The sequence below is a fragment of the Ctenocephalides felis genome, unplaced genomic scaffold (assembly GCF_003426905.1).
Source record: "Ctenocephalides felis isolate EL2017-DRISC unplaced genomic scaffold, ASM342690v1 CF-g0.4_SCAFFOLD_01886, whole genome shotgun sequence".
Classification (NCBI taxonomy): Eukaryota; Metazoa; Arthropoda; class Insecta; order Siphonaptera; family Pulicidae; genus Ctenocephalides; species Ctenocephalides felis.
The window spans coordinates 88679537-88698111 of record NW_020538040.1 but is presented as its reverse complement, the minus strand read 5'-3'; the positions used below and the strand labels follow the sequence as shown (position 1 = coordinate 88698111).

General features: G+C 29.7%; 1 protein-coding gene across 1 annotated transcript; it reads right to left on the bottom strand.

The window, feature by feature from the left end:
- Window positions 1–1754: 1754 nt before the first annotated feature.
- On the bottom strand, window positions 1755–18524 carry LOC113377151 (aquaporin-11). Its single transcript, XM_026617366.1, has 7 exons — window positions 18414–18524; window positions 13031–13298; window positions 11839–12031; window positions 7237–7359; window positions 5307–5458; window positions 4019–4157; window positions 1755–2628 (listed from the first exon to the last, which is right to left on the bottom strand). Exons 3-7 carry the CDS (start codon window positions 12023–12025, stop codon window positions 2432–2434), a joined length of 798 nt encoding a protein of 265 aa, XP_026473151.1. The 5' UTR covers window positions 12026–12031; window positions 13031–13298; window positions 18414–18524; the 3' UTR covers window positions 1755–2431.
- Window positions 18525–18575: the final 51 nt, after the last annotated feature.

Sequence of the window (18575 nt, the reverse complement as noted above, 5' to 3'; positions counted from 1 at the left end):
ATTTACAACTGTCCAGTATAGGACATTCAGTAAATTTAATGGATTTACTATAGTCCGCCGAAAAGGTACATTGTATACTACTTTGACTTGTTGGAAAAAACAACTCAGTAGTTGTTTTTTCGATGTAAAATTTACAATATTTACTTATTAAATAATTTCTTATAAATAATGATTAAGTTATTTCCATTAAAAAATACTACTTGTTAAAAAATATAAACAAATTATAATCGGGAAAATAAAAACTGGGGAGTCAGTGCTTAAAAAATGGCATGTTTATTCCGAGAAATTGAATTGTAACTTTTGCTTTTATTGCAGATGTTTCGCTTCTGATGAATTTTGAATGTTGAAGACATGCGTGGTTAGGGTTATGGAAATGGAGCAAATATGAAAAATGAAAGCAAAATGTACTTATGAACAAAAATCTTTAAGCTTTTTTTGTACATAATTATTAACTATGCAGAAATAATACAGATACAAATATAATTTGTTTGTTTCAGTACAGTTAAGGGAATATGTAATTTTGTGCATGTTTTTGGACAATACTTTAAAAATACGTTAAAAGTTTAACTTTAAAACAACAATCTGATACTTTGAATCTGATGGGAAAGTAAAGCTGAATACAATTCGGATCTTATGATACCAATACGGAGGAGTTTACGATGCAATTTTGAATATTGTAAATAATGAAAAAATAAATTAAAATAAAATTTAATTTAAAACATAAAATACGAATGCTATGTTTAAAAATTAAAGACTATTCTTTTTTTGTTTTTTTTTGGCGTGATTTGCTCTATAGAATAAATAGCATAATAAATAAGTTAAATGTTTCAAAACCAAAATATTAATATTACACCTGCGTCAGAAATAATTGAGAATTTAAAAATATTTGATTATGATCAACCCGCGAATCGCCTCGATTTTCTAACTAAATTTAAAATCAATGTATTTTATACGCTTTTAGATTACATCTAAATTTATGTGTACTAAATTCAGAATGATTAAAAATTAATTTAAAAAAATAAAGTAAATGTTTATATCATTTTAATTATTGGGGGGGGGGGGCGCTAGGACAAATCTTGCATGCGGGCGCTAAGGACCCCAGGACCGGCCCTGTGTATACATATGTATACACATACATATACATATATGTATATGTATACGTATATTGAAAAGTTTAGGTTTATAAGAATGTATGTTTATATTATATTAAACTATAATTATTGAAAAATATTGTGCCAGAACTGAAAAGATTTTGGTTTCGGTTCGGATTTGTTGCTTTTCGGTCTTCGTCTACGTGTCCTATTACAATCCATGAGTTAGAAAAATTAGCATTTCAAACATTGTTTGAACTTGATTCAGTTTTTCTAGTGAAAACAGATTATATCGAGACCGAATTTAGAATGGCAATATGGTTATGTTTGTGCCTTAAGTGTAGTATTGTACTAACGTAGCTGAATAGTTAAAAATTTGAGTGGAATACTTCGATAATAAAATTATACAAATTGTACAGTTACGATTTTTTTAAAGAAACAATATTTTTGTATAGCAAAACATGAACAAGTTAACAAACCAGTTTCCAAATAGGATATATTAAATAAATAATGACACTAATTGTAAATAGCATATCAATATTTTTGTATTTCAATTTTATATAAATACATTCGAACTTCTTGCCAACCAAACTGCTTAAATTTTATTTATATTTTGTGATTAGAGGTAATTAATACATTTTGACTAGAATAGAATCTTTTGTATATTATGTAATTTAATCTTTCACCATTTATTCTAAATTAATAATTATTGTCGTGTAGTATTTAGATTTTTACTTTATGACGGAAGACAATGGCAGGAAAGTAGTAATTTATTATTAAAATTTATTTAAAATTGAAGTTATTTTTTTAATATCATAAAATCACTTTTAAAAAGCTTCAGTGAACTTCTTATAATGCAGGTTTTGTCATAGCGATAACTTATTGGATGAAACTGCTTGCTTACTATTGTAAGTAATTATAATACTATTAGTAACATCAATGTCACATATAATACAATTTTATACAATAACCACTTTGGTACGAGCGGCAAGTTTACTTGACGGCCACATAGCCAAGCGTCACTATTACGTGACGGGCATGTATGGCCGAGCGTCAATTGCTCGTGACAGTATTTTTAAGTATCGCCATAGGGTTTGTCTATGAACGAGGCAGCACACGAATGATGCATGCCGGCTGTGAGCTACGGTACGTGGACAGAAGTCGCCGTACCGAAGTGGTTAAGACTTAACGAAAAGCTATTATTTTAGGTGTACAGAAAGCACGCAGTGACTTCAATAGGATTTCATGTACTGGATTGTTAATAAACAAAAGGCGATAAAAATTATTTTCTTAATTTTTTGTTAATATTTTGTTTGAATCGAATATGACTAATGCTTTGATTACGCTGATTTTAGTTTCGAACCGATTAGTCTATTTCTAATTTGGGGAATCCTCCACAACGCAACTGCTGCAAGTGCTCCGGCGCAAGCACCGAACCAGTACACAATCACGTGTTCCCAAGCGGAATGTCCCATGCAGCCGAATTTTAAAGATGTGGCTAGAACTGGATTGAAATATCCACCCGAGTAATTAAAAGCTGTGAAAGAGAAATTTTATTAGACTTTCTTAAAATGTTATGCAGAAATTAGATGGGTATGTATCACTTTAATGTGTAATCGAGAGTTATAAAATGAACCATAATATTCGTAAAGTTAATAGATAATAATGTAACATTACATTAAAATAAATTCGTTTCTCATTTGCTAGCATTCTGTTCACAATAAAGAACAAAGGTTTTAATTAAGGTTGATAATATAAAAATGATGGAACAATCACTAAGACGTTTGAATTATGATTTTTTTAGATACAAGAAAAACAGCATTTGTGCAAATAGGGTAAGAATTATGATATATGCGAAAATAGTTTTTACTTAACCCTTTCACTACGGCAGTGTTTCCAGCGGGCTGAAAACACTGCTGTACGGAACAGCAAACCGCTCGGTAGCGCGGCCCGGGATTTTCAATCATTACTAACAAAAATATATTTAAAAAATAATAAATGCTTTAACTTGAAGATATTTAATCTAAAAATTACAATAAAACATTAGTTTTTAATAATATCACTCATTGATTTGTGGTACTCTCACACCATAGACCTGCCTTCGGGCAGATTATTATTTATTATTGTTATTATATTACTATGAATGATAAATCTTAATCAAAATCGAGTTTAAAAAGAGATCTTCAAGCAATAGTCTACACACTTTATGTCGTTTATAGGCGACATTCGTACACACAGATAGTGTGGATGTCACCTATAGGCGACGCTCGTATGGAAAGGGTTAAATATGCTATTTATTTTGTTGCAATAAGTCAGTATAAGTTATATCGCACAACGAGTGTAAAAGTGCACTTAATTTTAATATACAAACAACATTCTGTTTACACATGCATGTTAGTGGAATATACTGGTCAATTAATGTCAGCCAATGATCCCATTTTGCCCAAATTTGATTTTACTCGACCATGAATTTTTCTCATTAACAGTTTTCAAATAATTGAATCACCAATTTAAGACAACAATGATATTACCCGAATTTCTATGTCGTAAACACTACAAATAGTATGAAATATATTCATACCATTCATCGTGGTTCACCGATATTCTGGCACGATGGAATCTTGCCTTTGACTTACAGATCAAGGGCAAGTTTAGATACGTGCAGCACACTAAAATTTGGAATGTTAATTAAAAATTCCGTTAGTACCAGTTAGATTACAAACAAACATAATACTTTTTTAATAAGTAAGTTTCGTCGTTAAAGCATTGACGCGAAGCGTTGATAATTATATAAACTTGGACATTATTTAATCGAGTTAGATACAAGAAATAAATTAGCTTTAAAATATATCTGGGAAATAAAGATAACAGCAGCACGTCTATGCTATATCAACAAAACATTTCAAGAAAATAGTCAATATCCATACCAGCCACAACAAGTGCCGTTCCTACAAAGGAATCTAAGGCCGCGGCAAATCTGGGTTCGTGATGAGAGATCACTTTCGACGTCAGCCGGCATAGGCACGTGGCAATTCCTTCTATTGCCGTTCCTAGCATAGGAGATACCTGGAATAAATATTTGATTTAATTCAAATAACACCTCATACGATTAATGATAAATGATAAAATTTACTAACTTAATTAGCATAGTCATAGAGAAGTCAATCTCTAGAAATATTACAGTATGGATACTTTAGAGACCGATGCTGTCGTAAAATAGACTAATGTTATGGCTAGGTTATGTTATGTAGCAGTTTTCATATAAAGTGGTACTAAAAACTATCTAAATGCTATGTGGTTGTTCTGCAGTCAGGCGTCTTAGATAGAAAAACTAACCAAGAAATAACACAAATGTCAAAAACAATGTTATCATAACTGGATTTTTGAAATATGGCTTGATTATATATGAGCGAACTTGCATTTTATGTGTAAAACGCCTGATCCCACAGCAAGTACATGGCATGGCATGGCATGGCATTTTGACAGTATTTAATAACATTTTGTATGAAAACTGGAACGTAACATAGCCTTGCCATAACATTGGCAATGTTATCCATACTTACGAATGGATATTAAAAAATAAAGTAAATGTGTTCCTAAAATAAACCTGAGCATTTGAATAATATCAAATAATAATTAATTAATTTGTTACAGTTCTTTTAGTTAATTACATGAGTACACTTTAATTGACTGGTTCACTTACACCAACATTTATATTTTATTGTTATTTAAAATCACGAACTTGTAAAATTCACAATAATTATTATACGTTATAATTGAAGATTGAAAATATATGTCTTAAATAGTACAAATAAAACAAAATTAATTGTTCGTTCTACTTGTCAGTGTTTATATTTTTCTTTTGCACTATTTAGGGTCTCACATTGCACGATAGCAAAAACGAGATGATTCTGTAGTGCTGGTAATTAAAATGGCCATTGATATAAAATTCGCTACTGAGCAGACTACAGATGATGCAAATATTGATTAATACAAAACGAATATTTTAACTAATATTTAACATTGTTATAAAATTCGCTACTGAGCTATAGACTACAGATGATACAAATATTGATTAATACTAATATTTTAACTAATATTTAACATTGTTATAAAATTTGCTAATGAGCTACAGACTACAGATGATGCAAATATTGATTAATACAAAACAAATATTTTAACTAATATTTAACTAAATCATCAAGGAAAACATACCTGTAAATCAGCCGTGCAGTTTTCAAATGCTCTTCCTGTATGCGTTGGAGAAAGCTCCAAATACCAAAATAATTGTACATAACGAAATATCAGACAACCGCCAACTAGTTGTGCCCAAGTTTTCAGTACAGCTTCGCGCAATGTAGCTTTGTCTATAAAAATCAGTTTAATAATCAATAACACGTAAAATACACTTTTTACCTCAAAATTATAATCGTTAAAAGTGCAAGTGTAATATATTATTTTAAAATATCTTTTGATTGAGCGACTATTTATTATTGAGTTACGGTTTGTTTCTTACTGATACTGAAAAATGAAGAAGATGAAGAAAGATATTTAGAATAATTTTTTTTTCATATTTTATATTTTATTTTTATTTACATTTTATTTTTAACAGCAATCTGAACTTAAACACGGAGTGCTATGAGCTGTTGTGCTGGTATCTTAAATTACTTGGCTTCTTTTATTGATGGCAAACTAAACATTTATATTTTATTGTTATTTAAAATCATGAACTTGTAAAATTTACAATAATTATTATTCGTTATAATTGAAAATTGAAAATATATGTCTTAAATAGTACAAATAAAACAAAATTAATTGTTTGTTCTACTTGTCAATATTTATATTTTTCTTTTGCACTATTTTGGGTCTCACATTGCATGATAGCAAAAGCGAGATGTTTCTGTAGTGCTGATAATTAAAATGGCCATTATAAAATTTGTCACTACTGCTTGACATAAGTCTGTCGGAGACGGGTACCGGACATGGAGCCTTTGGTACGAAATCCATAGCCTTAATCATTACGATACGGGGTAATCTTATTACGAGGTAGATTTTTTAATATTTTAAAACAAAATTGATTATTTACATATTTGCACAAAAGCAACTGCTCTTTTTAGTAAGACCTTGTGACGATCACCCTGATAGGCTGTGGAATTCAAATGTTTAATATATGAAGATTTGAACTTGGACTATTTTAATATATTTTAGAACAAAGTATGTAGGTATTTGTATTTTTACTTAACTAAAAAAAAATGTAATAAAGATTTTAAAATCTGTTGAAAATACCACACGTATGAGATCATGGGATCAGTATTCGTGTTGGGCATATATATTTTGGAATTTATTTTGAAATTTAATATTAATAATTTTATTTAGTATAGTTTATGATGTTCACATCGGTATTCGGCATTTATGAGTTTGATCATACATATTTTTGGTTTCAATTTAGAATCTTATATTATTATGTCTTTTGGCATAGTTTCAGGTGTTCACTATGTACACGATCTAATACGCTAAAATAAAATAATATTGCAATAATGCGTAAAAAGCGGTACATGCCTTCGCTCAATATTTCGAGTTTATAAAGCTAATTTGAAACTTCGAATTATTATTAGTTCGAACACATTAAGGTTATTAATAACTATTTCAAAATTGGAATTGATGGACCGATTCCGCCGCATAACAGACAAATGTTATGGCAAGGCTATGTTATGAAGAACGTTTCATACTAATTCGTTCTAAATATTGACAAAAGCAATGTGCTTGCTGTGCAGCCAGGCGTTTTTCTCAGGTTTTCAGATAGTAAACCTTACCTAGAAACTGCACAAATGTAAAAAACGATCTTACATAACACGGTCTTTCTGACTCAGCTTCATAACATACGAGTGACGTTGCAGTTTATGCGTAAAACGCCGGAATGCACAGCAAATACATGAAATTTTGACAGTATTCAGTATAATTCAGCAGCATAATGAATGGAAGTTGGAACGTAACATGGCCTTGCCATAACATTGGTCTGTTGTGCGTCAGAATCGGCCTATGAATTTTGTTTAATAATAGTTTATGTTGAAATCATAACATCTGATTTGAAATTTAATTTTGTCTTTGCTATTTTAATAATAATTTCGATTTATTTTAATCTTACCTTCCACGACATCTTCCAGAAGCGTATACGGGCAGGCAGTGGCATCGCCCCAAACCATGGACCACCATATCGTCAGGACGAACAGGAAAATAGCGTACATAGATACACCGTAGTTGTCGGCAACTGTTCAACAAAATGTGCCAAATCTGATCAAAGAAAGTTAAATGCAGGTCATACTTTATGGACAGACTTCAAAATATAAATTTTATACACATTTGAACCGACTAATGAAAATTAATAACAGGTTTTGAATGTGAAAAGATTTTAGTTAATAATTAGGTAATTAAGTACTTAGACTTGTGAGTAACTTAATTATGGCATACAGTTTTTATAAAAGGGGATAAATTATTCTAACCACCTTGAAATTTATTACCAGCTTCTAGTCATTGTTGATCATTTTTATCTTGGCCGGGTTCCGGATGCTTTTCTTTGAGTTGACAATTTTTTTGAATCACATTATTTTCAAAGAAAAAAGTACCAGTTTACAATAATGTTTCCGATTAATTATATTACGTTAAGTTTATGGAATAGATAATCGTGCACAATTTTTAACATTCAAACACTTAACTAATAAATTGTTTTTAGTGATTTATTTCAAGGGTGTACTATTGAGCTAGCAAGGAAATAACGACGTTTGAAATGATTATGAAAAACTGATACTTTAAAATCTTGATTTGCAGATTCCATCGAATAAGCGGCACTAAAAATAAATAGATTTTGTATATAAAATATAATTATAAAACAAGAGGTTTTCTCAATTGAGATAAACAAAACTGGCGTGTAGCGATGGGAATCTAGATAAAAATTCCATGAAGTTTTTAATTTTATTGTTATTATAAGACTTCCTTTTTGAAGATATATTTTGAAGATATTTGCTAAATGTTGCTGTTTTAAATTTCTTATGTTTTGCGTTTTCTTATTTAAAAGTTCGTGATTATATTTTATGTTAAGTTCGTATATTGTTTGAAAATATTATGGACGGAATTATTCGATAACAATTAAAAGTTCAGCACATATCAACAACTACTACACAAAGGACGGTTACATACAAATGTTTAAAATAGTACAAATAAAAGAATATAAATAATCCTTTTTATTTCTCAGTATTTTTGTTTTCTCTGGCACTAGTCGTTAAGATCGTATTGCTCGTTGCAAATATACGGCCTGTTCTATAGTGCAAAAACACATACTAACTATACTTTTACTGATACTTTCTGATATTTATATCAAAATAAATCTACTAAATAACTAACTAACTACTTAATTTTTTGTTATTTTTGGTACTAACGCATTTTTGCATAATTATCTAAAACTACTGAACAATGGTCTTCTACACATATGAAATAACAGTGGCATTGTTATATGCATATTTTTTTTTTGTTATAAAAAATCATAATAGAGATCATTTAACTTTAAGAGATATATTGTTAGGTTGAACCTATGTGTGTCTATATTTGCGGCATTATCCTCCTGCACTTTTACGGTCCTATTAATTATTTAGTCAAAAATAAGTTGTCTGTTTAACCAAAAGGCCACAATGGCCCAATTTATATTTAAAAAGTGGACTTTGAAAAAAAGCTTATACTTAAATGACACTCTGTTTATTGAAAATTTACCTTCAAATCCCGAAGTTTTTGAGGAAATTTGGGAAGAGGCTTATCTAAAACCGAGAAAGAAAAGGCCGGGCAGCCATTTCTTGTGCCACAAAAAACTTTTTGGCCAAATTAAAATGGGTGCAAGATTTTATAAATGTGAGGCTAAAGAAATCAGTGATTTGTACAACGACAAGCTTACCTATCATTTTCGGTAGGCTTATCGAAGAAACTAAAATAAACAAGTATGAGTAGTTTTTTTTAAGAATTCAGGAGATAAACACGGAAAACAAGGAAACTGGACCACTCTTTTGAATATAACTTTTAATTAATTGCCTTAGTATGCGAATATTTGTTTTATTTTAAATGTATTAATTACATACATATATATATATATATATATATATATATATATATATAATTTATTTTTGATGACCATATTCTAAATTACAAAACGAGTTAGTTCTATTTCTCGCATAACAAACTTTCTTTCAGAACGATTCCACTGTATATATCCACGCCTGGCAATATGATATGCATCAATGCATTCATGTTTAAAATCTTATTTTGTATTTCAATTTTAAGCAGATAGATATGAAAACCGTTTATGTGTCCTTAAAAAATGCATTTTATTTTCGTCTAATTCGGTAAACTAAAATTTATATTTAGTGTAAAAGTAGTATGCAGATATATCAGAAGAGCTTTAATACTTTATATAGTACGTGGTGTGTGCTACTAAGTATAAGCTACTAAATTATTTATCTATTGTGTTAACAGATGTATTATTATTGATTGCTAACACTAACAATGCTTACATTGTCAATTTAGGCTGTTAGCGCTATAAATTGGTAATGACAATGCCAGTGATGCTGTAAATATATACGCGTTAAAATAATAAAATTATAATACAAATTATAATTCCACTCAAAATTATAAACATTGCTCAAATCAACTTCAAAACTTCAATAAGTAAGACAGTGCGAGTTATATTAAGAGTTTTTGCAATCCATGATAATTCTCTATGAAACCTTACTTAAGTTGAGAAATAAAAATTCCATGCATTTTTACAATAATTTGGATAAAGCCCAATAAGTTGAAAAGGTACTGAACATGGTTTAATCAAAATTGTTAGTTCAAATTCTAAAGTAGACGTGAATTGATCCGAATTAAAAAATCTATTTTAGCTCGATTGTAGAATTAAGTGTACGTAGTAAATTGAGATAGATGTTGGATAAAACAAGCAATTATCATGAGCATGACAAAGTTTAAAGTAGCGGATTTAAATTTTATTTATACAAAAAAAACTTGAAAAGGCGAATCCAGATTAAGGCCAAACTGCTAATTCAAGGGTTCTATAATGTTCCCAATCAAATTGGGAAGATTTGAAATTATTTTGAATTTAGTTTTTGGCTCGCGGAATGTTTATGTTTACAGATAGACGGCTCATTTAATTCCTATTCAACCGTTCCGTCTGTAACGTGCGATGAAAGGCCGAGGATAACGCTTAATATAAGTAATAATGAATTTTTTTCGAAATACAGTAGAACTCCAATCATCCGAACTCCAATTATCCGAACTCCGACTATCCGAATCGCCGATTATCCGAATCACTTTCAGAAAAAAAATTGTCCAAAAAAAGTCTAAGTGCGCTATTATTCTTTCACCAGCAAAGCCAGTGTAGGCACATTGTTTGTTTTGATTTGACGGAGATGTTTACAAAACAATGATTTTTATTTCTAAACTTGTACATAAGTACATTTTATTTATATTTAAAACATGTAAAAATGTCATGTTTCTTTCATTTAATTCAATCAAAAAATAGTGCAATAACAAAACATAACTTTTTTTCTCTCCAATGGCAATTTTAAAAAAAACTCCGAATATTTGATTATCCGAATCGGTCCCGGTCCCCATTAATTCGGATAATTGGAGTTCTACTGTATATCATATATATATATATATATATATATATATATATATATATATATAATATTAGATGCGATCAACTTTATGATTATGATCTATATAACTGATCTCAGAAAGTAACGTTTGCTGTTTCTTTCCAGGATGGCAAATTATTTTATTTTTTCAACAATTGTCAAATTGATGGCCAATTAATGGTCAATCATTTGACTTACATTATTTGTGAAATTTCGATCGATTTACTCGACTTCGGCATACTTCTTTGCAATATACTTTTAGTAAGTGATGACTAGGTAGAAGTTCACTGAGCAAAATCAATGTTTGCATACATCCTAATTCTGAATAGATGGCAGGTAGAACATTTATTATTTACAGTTTTACTTCATCGTTCGAATAATTGTAAGTGTATAGCAAAGCATGCACATTAGAGCGGGTCGATTTGTATTGGTCAAAAAAAGTCGCATAGGCACATATGATCTTTGGCTACCAGGGATCACAAAAACATACTTTGCTGAGGAAAACATACCCATAAAATGAATTCTGATGTCCCGTGCCATGGCCCAAAAGTAATGGTTAAAATTTGAAATTCTATTTTGACTCAGTCAGAGTGCCCCATGTATGACCGACAACCACTAACTTTTGAAGGCCGATCCACCCATGCTCGTGGTTCACCGCCTGGGACTCCACATGAGAGGTTTTTGGAAATTTAACCCTGATTTTTAATTCATTTTAGAGGTGTGGTTTCTTGAGAAAAGTATCTTATTTTGATCCCTAGAATCTAAAAATCATGTGTGCCGAAGTGAGCTTTAAATTGACCAGCCCTAATGCACATACATCAAAATCAAGTTTTTGGTAATTAACGAAATTTAGTAAGTATATAGAAGTTTATATATTTAATTTTGTTTTATCAAATATTTGGTTGGTTAGCCACAAATATATTACAGTTATATCTTAAATTATTGTTATCACATGAAATTTGTTAGCACATGTTTTATTAAACAAATATATACAACATTAAGATTAGTAATAATTTTAATAAAAATTTTGTTAATCAGGATCAACGAAGACACACGTTTCGGCGTTCTACCTATGATCAATTCGAAGCAGGAAGCACAAAGTTCAGCGGCGGCGATTCCTTCCAAAATCAAGGATCGGATCATTCCGCGCTGCGTCCTGGAGGCGGCCATGCGGCATACTTGCGCCAACAAGAGGGTAAAGGCAATGAAACCCGCGGACCATACCAACGGATGGACGCCCTCGCTCGTTTCCGACATTTTTCCCTGAAAGGTGAGTTGAAATTAATAAATATTTTAAGTAAAAATATATAATATTTTTATAAATAATTGCGAAACCTATCTTTATTTCGAGAAAAACATATCATATGACAGTTATTCGGTACTCAATTAGAGAAAGTGTTTTTTGTGGGACATATCAAAATACTTTAAAATAAATTTGCATTAGAATATTCAAATTTATCAATATTACGATACATCAATATGGGATATTTAATAGAAAAGTTATGATTTGCAATAGTGAATTTTTGGCAATGATCTTGTTCTCTTGAATTCAGAACCATGGCTCGGTGCCATGTACGCAATTAAGTTACGCAACCTCAATGACAATTCAGCTAGGTTTGTCATAATGATATGCACGTGTATATACATGTATATAAATATATACACAAATTTATAATTATTTCTCACAAGCATGACTATTTGTAACAAATATCGTAGCAACATGAAATTAAAATTAATAATAGTTATTTTAATCAAAAAATATATCGCTACATTTGATCTAGCACTTTTAATTCCCTAAGCTACTATAACACATAGCGTAGTTTAACGAAAGTGCACAAATTCGACTTGATTTAGAAAGAATTTTTTTTAGGAACTGATTGTCCAGGTGCGCGCGTGAATTCATAATTAAGCTAGCGGTATAATAAATGGTAGTAATTGCACCAGGGATTTAAACTACAGAAATAAAATTATTTATAAATATAGAAGAGTAAAATGTGCGTATTGGTAATTAATTTGGTATAATATTAAATGATATAATAATATATTAAAAAATTAATCGTACTGCAACGTACAAAATAGTAAAAAATCATCAGCGTATTAACTATACAGAAAAAACACCATCAATTGGTATCAAACACTGCAACAACATTATGAAATACACTACAAAAAAATTAATTTTTAGAACAAAAACGTAACAAAATTAATTTTTATTTTGTCATTTCTGCCAGAAACAACAATTCAACATTTTTGCATGTTACATACCTTCAAATCAATTTCACTAATTGTGATGTTATATCCTATATCGCACTAAGTTCTCTTTATTTCACACTGATGGCCCGTTTCCGACCACGAATGCCGCTATTTTGCATTTGGAGGTCGGTCTCCCTCCATTGCCTAAATCTTTTCAATTCACTTTGCGAGTAAAACGCTTGCCAAGCGGACGCCCGGGAGACGATCTCATCATGATGATGGCCACAAATTTGACGGTCAGGTCAACGTGATGTATTCATATTGATTTGTTGCAAACCATCTGAAATAATAGATTTATTAAGGAATTGGAAACCTGTGTATTACTATAGTTAAACTAGTGGTGCATTGTATCGCGCCTTAGGGCAAATTGCTGGAACTTCCCTTAGAAAAACCTATTTTGGATTTAAAATTTTAAAAAAATTTAACGTGTATTTTTACATTTTTTTTTTAATGCGTATATAATTATATATATGTACAGTGTTACCTCGTACAATGTACCCCGTGCATTTTTTTTTGTTCGCAAACGATTTGCACAATCAACTCTATTTCACACAACGAACTGCACCGTTGTCATTGGCAGTGAAAAATAAGTTGCCCTTTCAGTGACAGTTTAATTTATAGAACCTAATGGCATGAAGTTTTATTAAATTGTAAATTGGAAATTTTTGTTCGTGTTGTGGTAAACTGAAAAAATTTCGCAAACAAGGCTGAGAAAATAAAATGATATCACAAGGCTGAGAAAATAAATGATTTTGCAATCATACGCCTGCTTATAATATTTGGTATGTCTTAAAGAAGTCAAAAAAATAAACAACTAACGGCAGTTTTTTAAAAAATTCAGGAACTAAAAGGGCAAAGAAAAGTGCTGCACAACTATTTAGAATATAACCAATGTGTAACTCATAAATAAGTTTAATTACCACATAACGTACCTAGTTCCAAAACATCGACAGTAAATAAATAAAGAAATGTTTTTTAAAAAAAACTTTTGGAAAAATATTTTTGTTTCAATTCATTTTTTTTTGGAATATCGAAAATAATTCAGATTCTAATTTTAATTCTGACAAAAGTTCTAATATACTTTAAACAAATAATTTCAACTTAGCAATTCAGTTTATATAATTAAATTACAAATATTAGACAATAAAATACGGGAAGTTTCAGCAGTACGATGCTATACACCACTTGTTGGATTCTTTGTTCGAAGCTCTACAATATATATATATATATATATATATATATATATATATATACATAATTTAATTTATGTATATAAAAAGTAATTAATATTTATTATTACTCGTGTAGAATATAAATAAAAATTTCTAAGTGGTATATCACCAGTGCTGGATTACTCCATAGGCCCGTGAGGCCCGGGCCTAGGGCGGCACAATTTGGGGGGCGGCAAATTTTTCAGAATGTCAAAATTTTAAATCCAAAGAATTGTCACGGCGATTTATTTTAAGGATTGATCCTGATCTAGATAATTTTCTATGAAATATAATGCTAATCGTTTTCTATATCAAACTTATTCGAGGGCATCAAACTTATTGTGGTACCATGTTTGAAATAAAAATTATCAAATTGATAAGCTTTTTTTGGAGAAATATTGAAGCTCTGTACATTTTTTGTAACTTTGTTAAGGTGAATCTTACATACAAAACGCTTTAAAATGGCTTTAAATGGTTTCTTATTTTATTTCGGGAACTAACATAATATATTAATTGTTATTTTGTGATAATTTAATTATTTCTTGGTTCGTATATAATTTTGTTTTTCTTTAAAATAAATTCTATAAGATAAAACTAAACCTAAACTAAAATATCTGACAATTTGGTGTCCTTCATTGATCATTTTAGACCACCAATTGGCATTTCCTCCGCGGGTAAGTTATAATAATTCGAAAAACGAAACGTAAATCAATTGTTTATAAATATTTTGGCATACCATAGGAAAAATAGACGTATGCATGTGTGTTTGCGATTACATTTTTTTGTCGCCGCTTTTGAGACGAATCAACCGATTGAATGATTCAATTGGAAGATGTGCTGATTAGTTTTTGGTAATGACAGGTTTATCCATTTCGGAATAGGGGCCAAATGATAAAAAATGACTATTCAATTTTTAGAGAACCCTATTTTCTATTCGATTGAAAAATTCAAAACACGTTGTACTTGTGCAACAAAATGAAGAATTGACTAAATTTTTGTGATGGTAAAGTGAGCGTGCATTTTTGGTGATCCAAAAAAGTGCCATTTGGTGGTTAAAAATGATCAATGGACATTTGCACATCAAATTATCAGATTTTTTTACAAAAATTTTAATAATCAGTACAAATTTTGTTTTTATTTTTAACTTCTCGCGGGGTAAGTTATAGTAGTCGCAAAAAATTGAAAATATTTTTTTTGCATATCTTTACGTTTCAAAGGTTCAGAAAAAATAGATGTTTGTGTGTGCGTGCGTTTGGATGTAGGTAATATGTATGTATGTAATTAGGACAAATACTAATTTTTATCCACGGTTTCGAGAGATCAACCGATTTGCATGATTCAAGAAGCATTCGATTCTTACTGATAGTGACACGTGCCGATTAGTTTTTGGCAAAGGCAGATTTAGTCATTTTGAAGATACGGGACAAAAAGTGCATAAAAATGGAAATTCGGTTTTTGAGAGAACGGAGCGACCGATTTGAGTGATTCAAAAAACATTTTACTCACATGGACGAAATGAAGAATTAACCGAATTTTGAGAAGGCAAGTTCAGCGACTATGAAGATCCAGAAAAAAGTTATAAAAACAACACTTGGTGGTGAAAAAAGATCATTGGACATGCGCACATCAAATTACCAGATTATAAGAATATTAATAATAATTGCAAATTTAGTTAACATTGCTTTGCAAAAAAACTCTAAATTTTCAAACAAAGTGCTCCTTCGGGAAGTTAATAATAAGTCAGTAGATAATAAGTATAAGTAGATAATTTCTAATAATGAAGTAATCAAATATAAAAGGATCAACAGTCGGGCTACCATCTACAAAAATGTGACATAAGGAAAAGATTCAGGGCGCAAGGTTCTGATTTCTATTAGCGAAAAACTAATCAGAATCAATAGGAATTGAACATACATACATACATACACATATACATGACATATACACATTTTGACGTATACCAAAATGTTCAGAAGGCCTTGAAATGTGAAGATAAGAAAATATCATTTTCGATTCAATATAACTTACCCTATGCAAAGTTAAAAATTATATCTAAATAATTTAAAAAAATGTTTTATTAAAAAAGTAAAATTTTGTCTATTAAAAAAGGCGCCTGAACGGATAGGGCCTAGGGCGCCAGAGAGCTTAATCCGCCACTGTATATCACGTAGGAAATTATATTCTTTGATGAACTATCGTAGAGCTTTTGTATTGCAAGAAATACTAAAATTGATGATGTTACTTAAAAATAATATGTATTAGTGATCATCTAAATGTGAATACATGATGGAAGAGCCATTAAAGCCGTTAGCTAGTTTTTCGTATAACACTTTGTTTGTATCTATTAAATAAGGCTAGGATTATAGCCGAAACATATGGAATATAAAATAAGTTTTTTAAATATATATATATATATATATATATATATATGCACGTGTTCATTTAGCAATTACATTTGGAATATGAATTAAAAATGTTGATATTGCTTGATATTGCAAGCGCATCACAATTTAATGATAATACGATATCATTTTCAGCTACGCATGCAATTCTTAACATTAATCTTGCTGGATGTGATGAATATTTCGGTTAATGCACTGCAGTTTTGGCAGTAATTTAGTAGTTTTCCCGTAATTAGTTACAAAACAAAATTGCAGTACTCACGTCTTACTCGTTATCAATTCGTTAGAAGATAACGTACAATGTCGTAACCGATAAAATGTATTGCTCTGGAGGAAAAAAGTAATATGAAAAATAAAATCGATAAAATATTACAGATACTACAAAAATGCCTCTATGCTGCTTTAAATAATAATAACCAGCGTTGTGTTTAATTAAATTAATTAATTTATTAATATAAAGTTAAACAATTGGTATAGCATCAGGCATGAATGTCTTCATTTTAGCTAGTGATTGGTTAAATTAATTAATAATTTAAAATAAACATGATAACGTTGAAATATGTTCATGGCACGTAAGATTTTTTTAAATACATGTGGTTTATACAAAAAAGCATGTTAATGCGGTTTTAATGTATATTTACAAAACTATAGTATTTATCATCCTAAATAATAATTTATTTAATCTTCTTAATTAAAGGTTGATATTTAATATTCAACTAGTACAAAAGAGGCTACTGAACATTTTTATTAATATCTTGAAAAACGTAGTAATAATTATATTACATTTCTCAATATAATAAAAAAATACAATTTTTACTAACCGATATTTTATTTTAAACCTTTTATTATTTGTGATCTTTATATTCGAGACTAACACGAAGTCAATATTTAACTATTTTTAATAAAAAAAAAAGTTATTAGCAAAATTCGAACAGATTTTTATATTACAAAAAATAAAAATCTAAAATGATGAAAAAATTCTGACTAAACAATTTGCATCCTTAAGTGTACGGCATTTTGAAACGATAGATTTATAACAGGAATTAAAAAACTACCTGTGAGGCAGGTAACGCAAAAATGTATCATTAGGACTGGCAAGGGAGGTTCAAACGTAGAATGCAATAAACTTTGAGCTTTTCTTGAGTTTGTGAAATATAATATTAGAATATAAATGTTGTAAAATTTAGATAATTTGAAAAAAGATAATTGAAAGAAATTTGAAAGCACAATATCATATACATAATTGAATCCAAAAAATTAAAAATTTCATGAATTTTAATAAAGATAAAAAAGATATTGAATATATATATATATATATATATATATAAATAAAATAAAATTTGATAATAATATAAATCAAATCCCTTTTTGCACATCAAATCAGAAAAAATAATAGGGCGTCAAAGGAAATTCACTCCCCTGATCAATTATATTTGATCAACTTTAAATAAATAATAGATATTAAAAAGCTCGTATTCTTCGTGCAGAAGCTTCTATTATTTTCGATAGATTTTCAATAGTTCATGAATATATATTGCCTTCATTGAAAATTCGTACGAACGTATTTCATATGCATTTTACCGATTATATTTCATCGCCATCAAACAAAATATTTTTACAGATAAATAATTATCAGGCTCACCGCAATGTGCCTGGTTACTTCCACCATATGAATTCGAAAGTCGCGAAAGAATTTAAGAACCATTCGAAAAATAATTTACTTATATAGTTTAAAATAATATACTTTATAGTTTTAATATAATATAGTTTAAAAAATCTAACCTGTTTCGCCACGTGGTGCACAAATGTGATGCTGGTAAACAAGCCTTGATCTCCATTTCGACTCCAGACTCCTTTCGAGACAAACGGACATCAGACACTGCAGTCTGCACACTGGTAACGAGATTCATGATGCACAAGAGGCGCACACTCTTTTATAGCAAC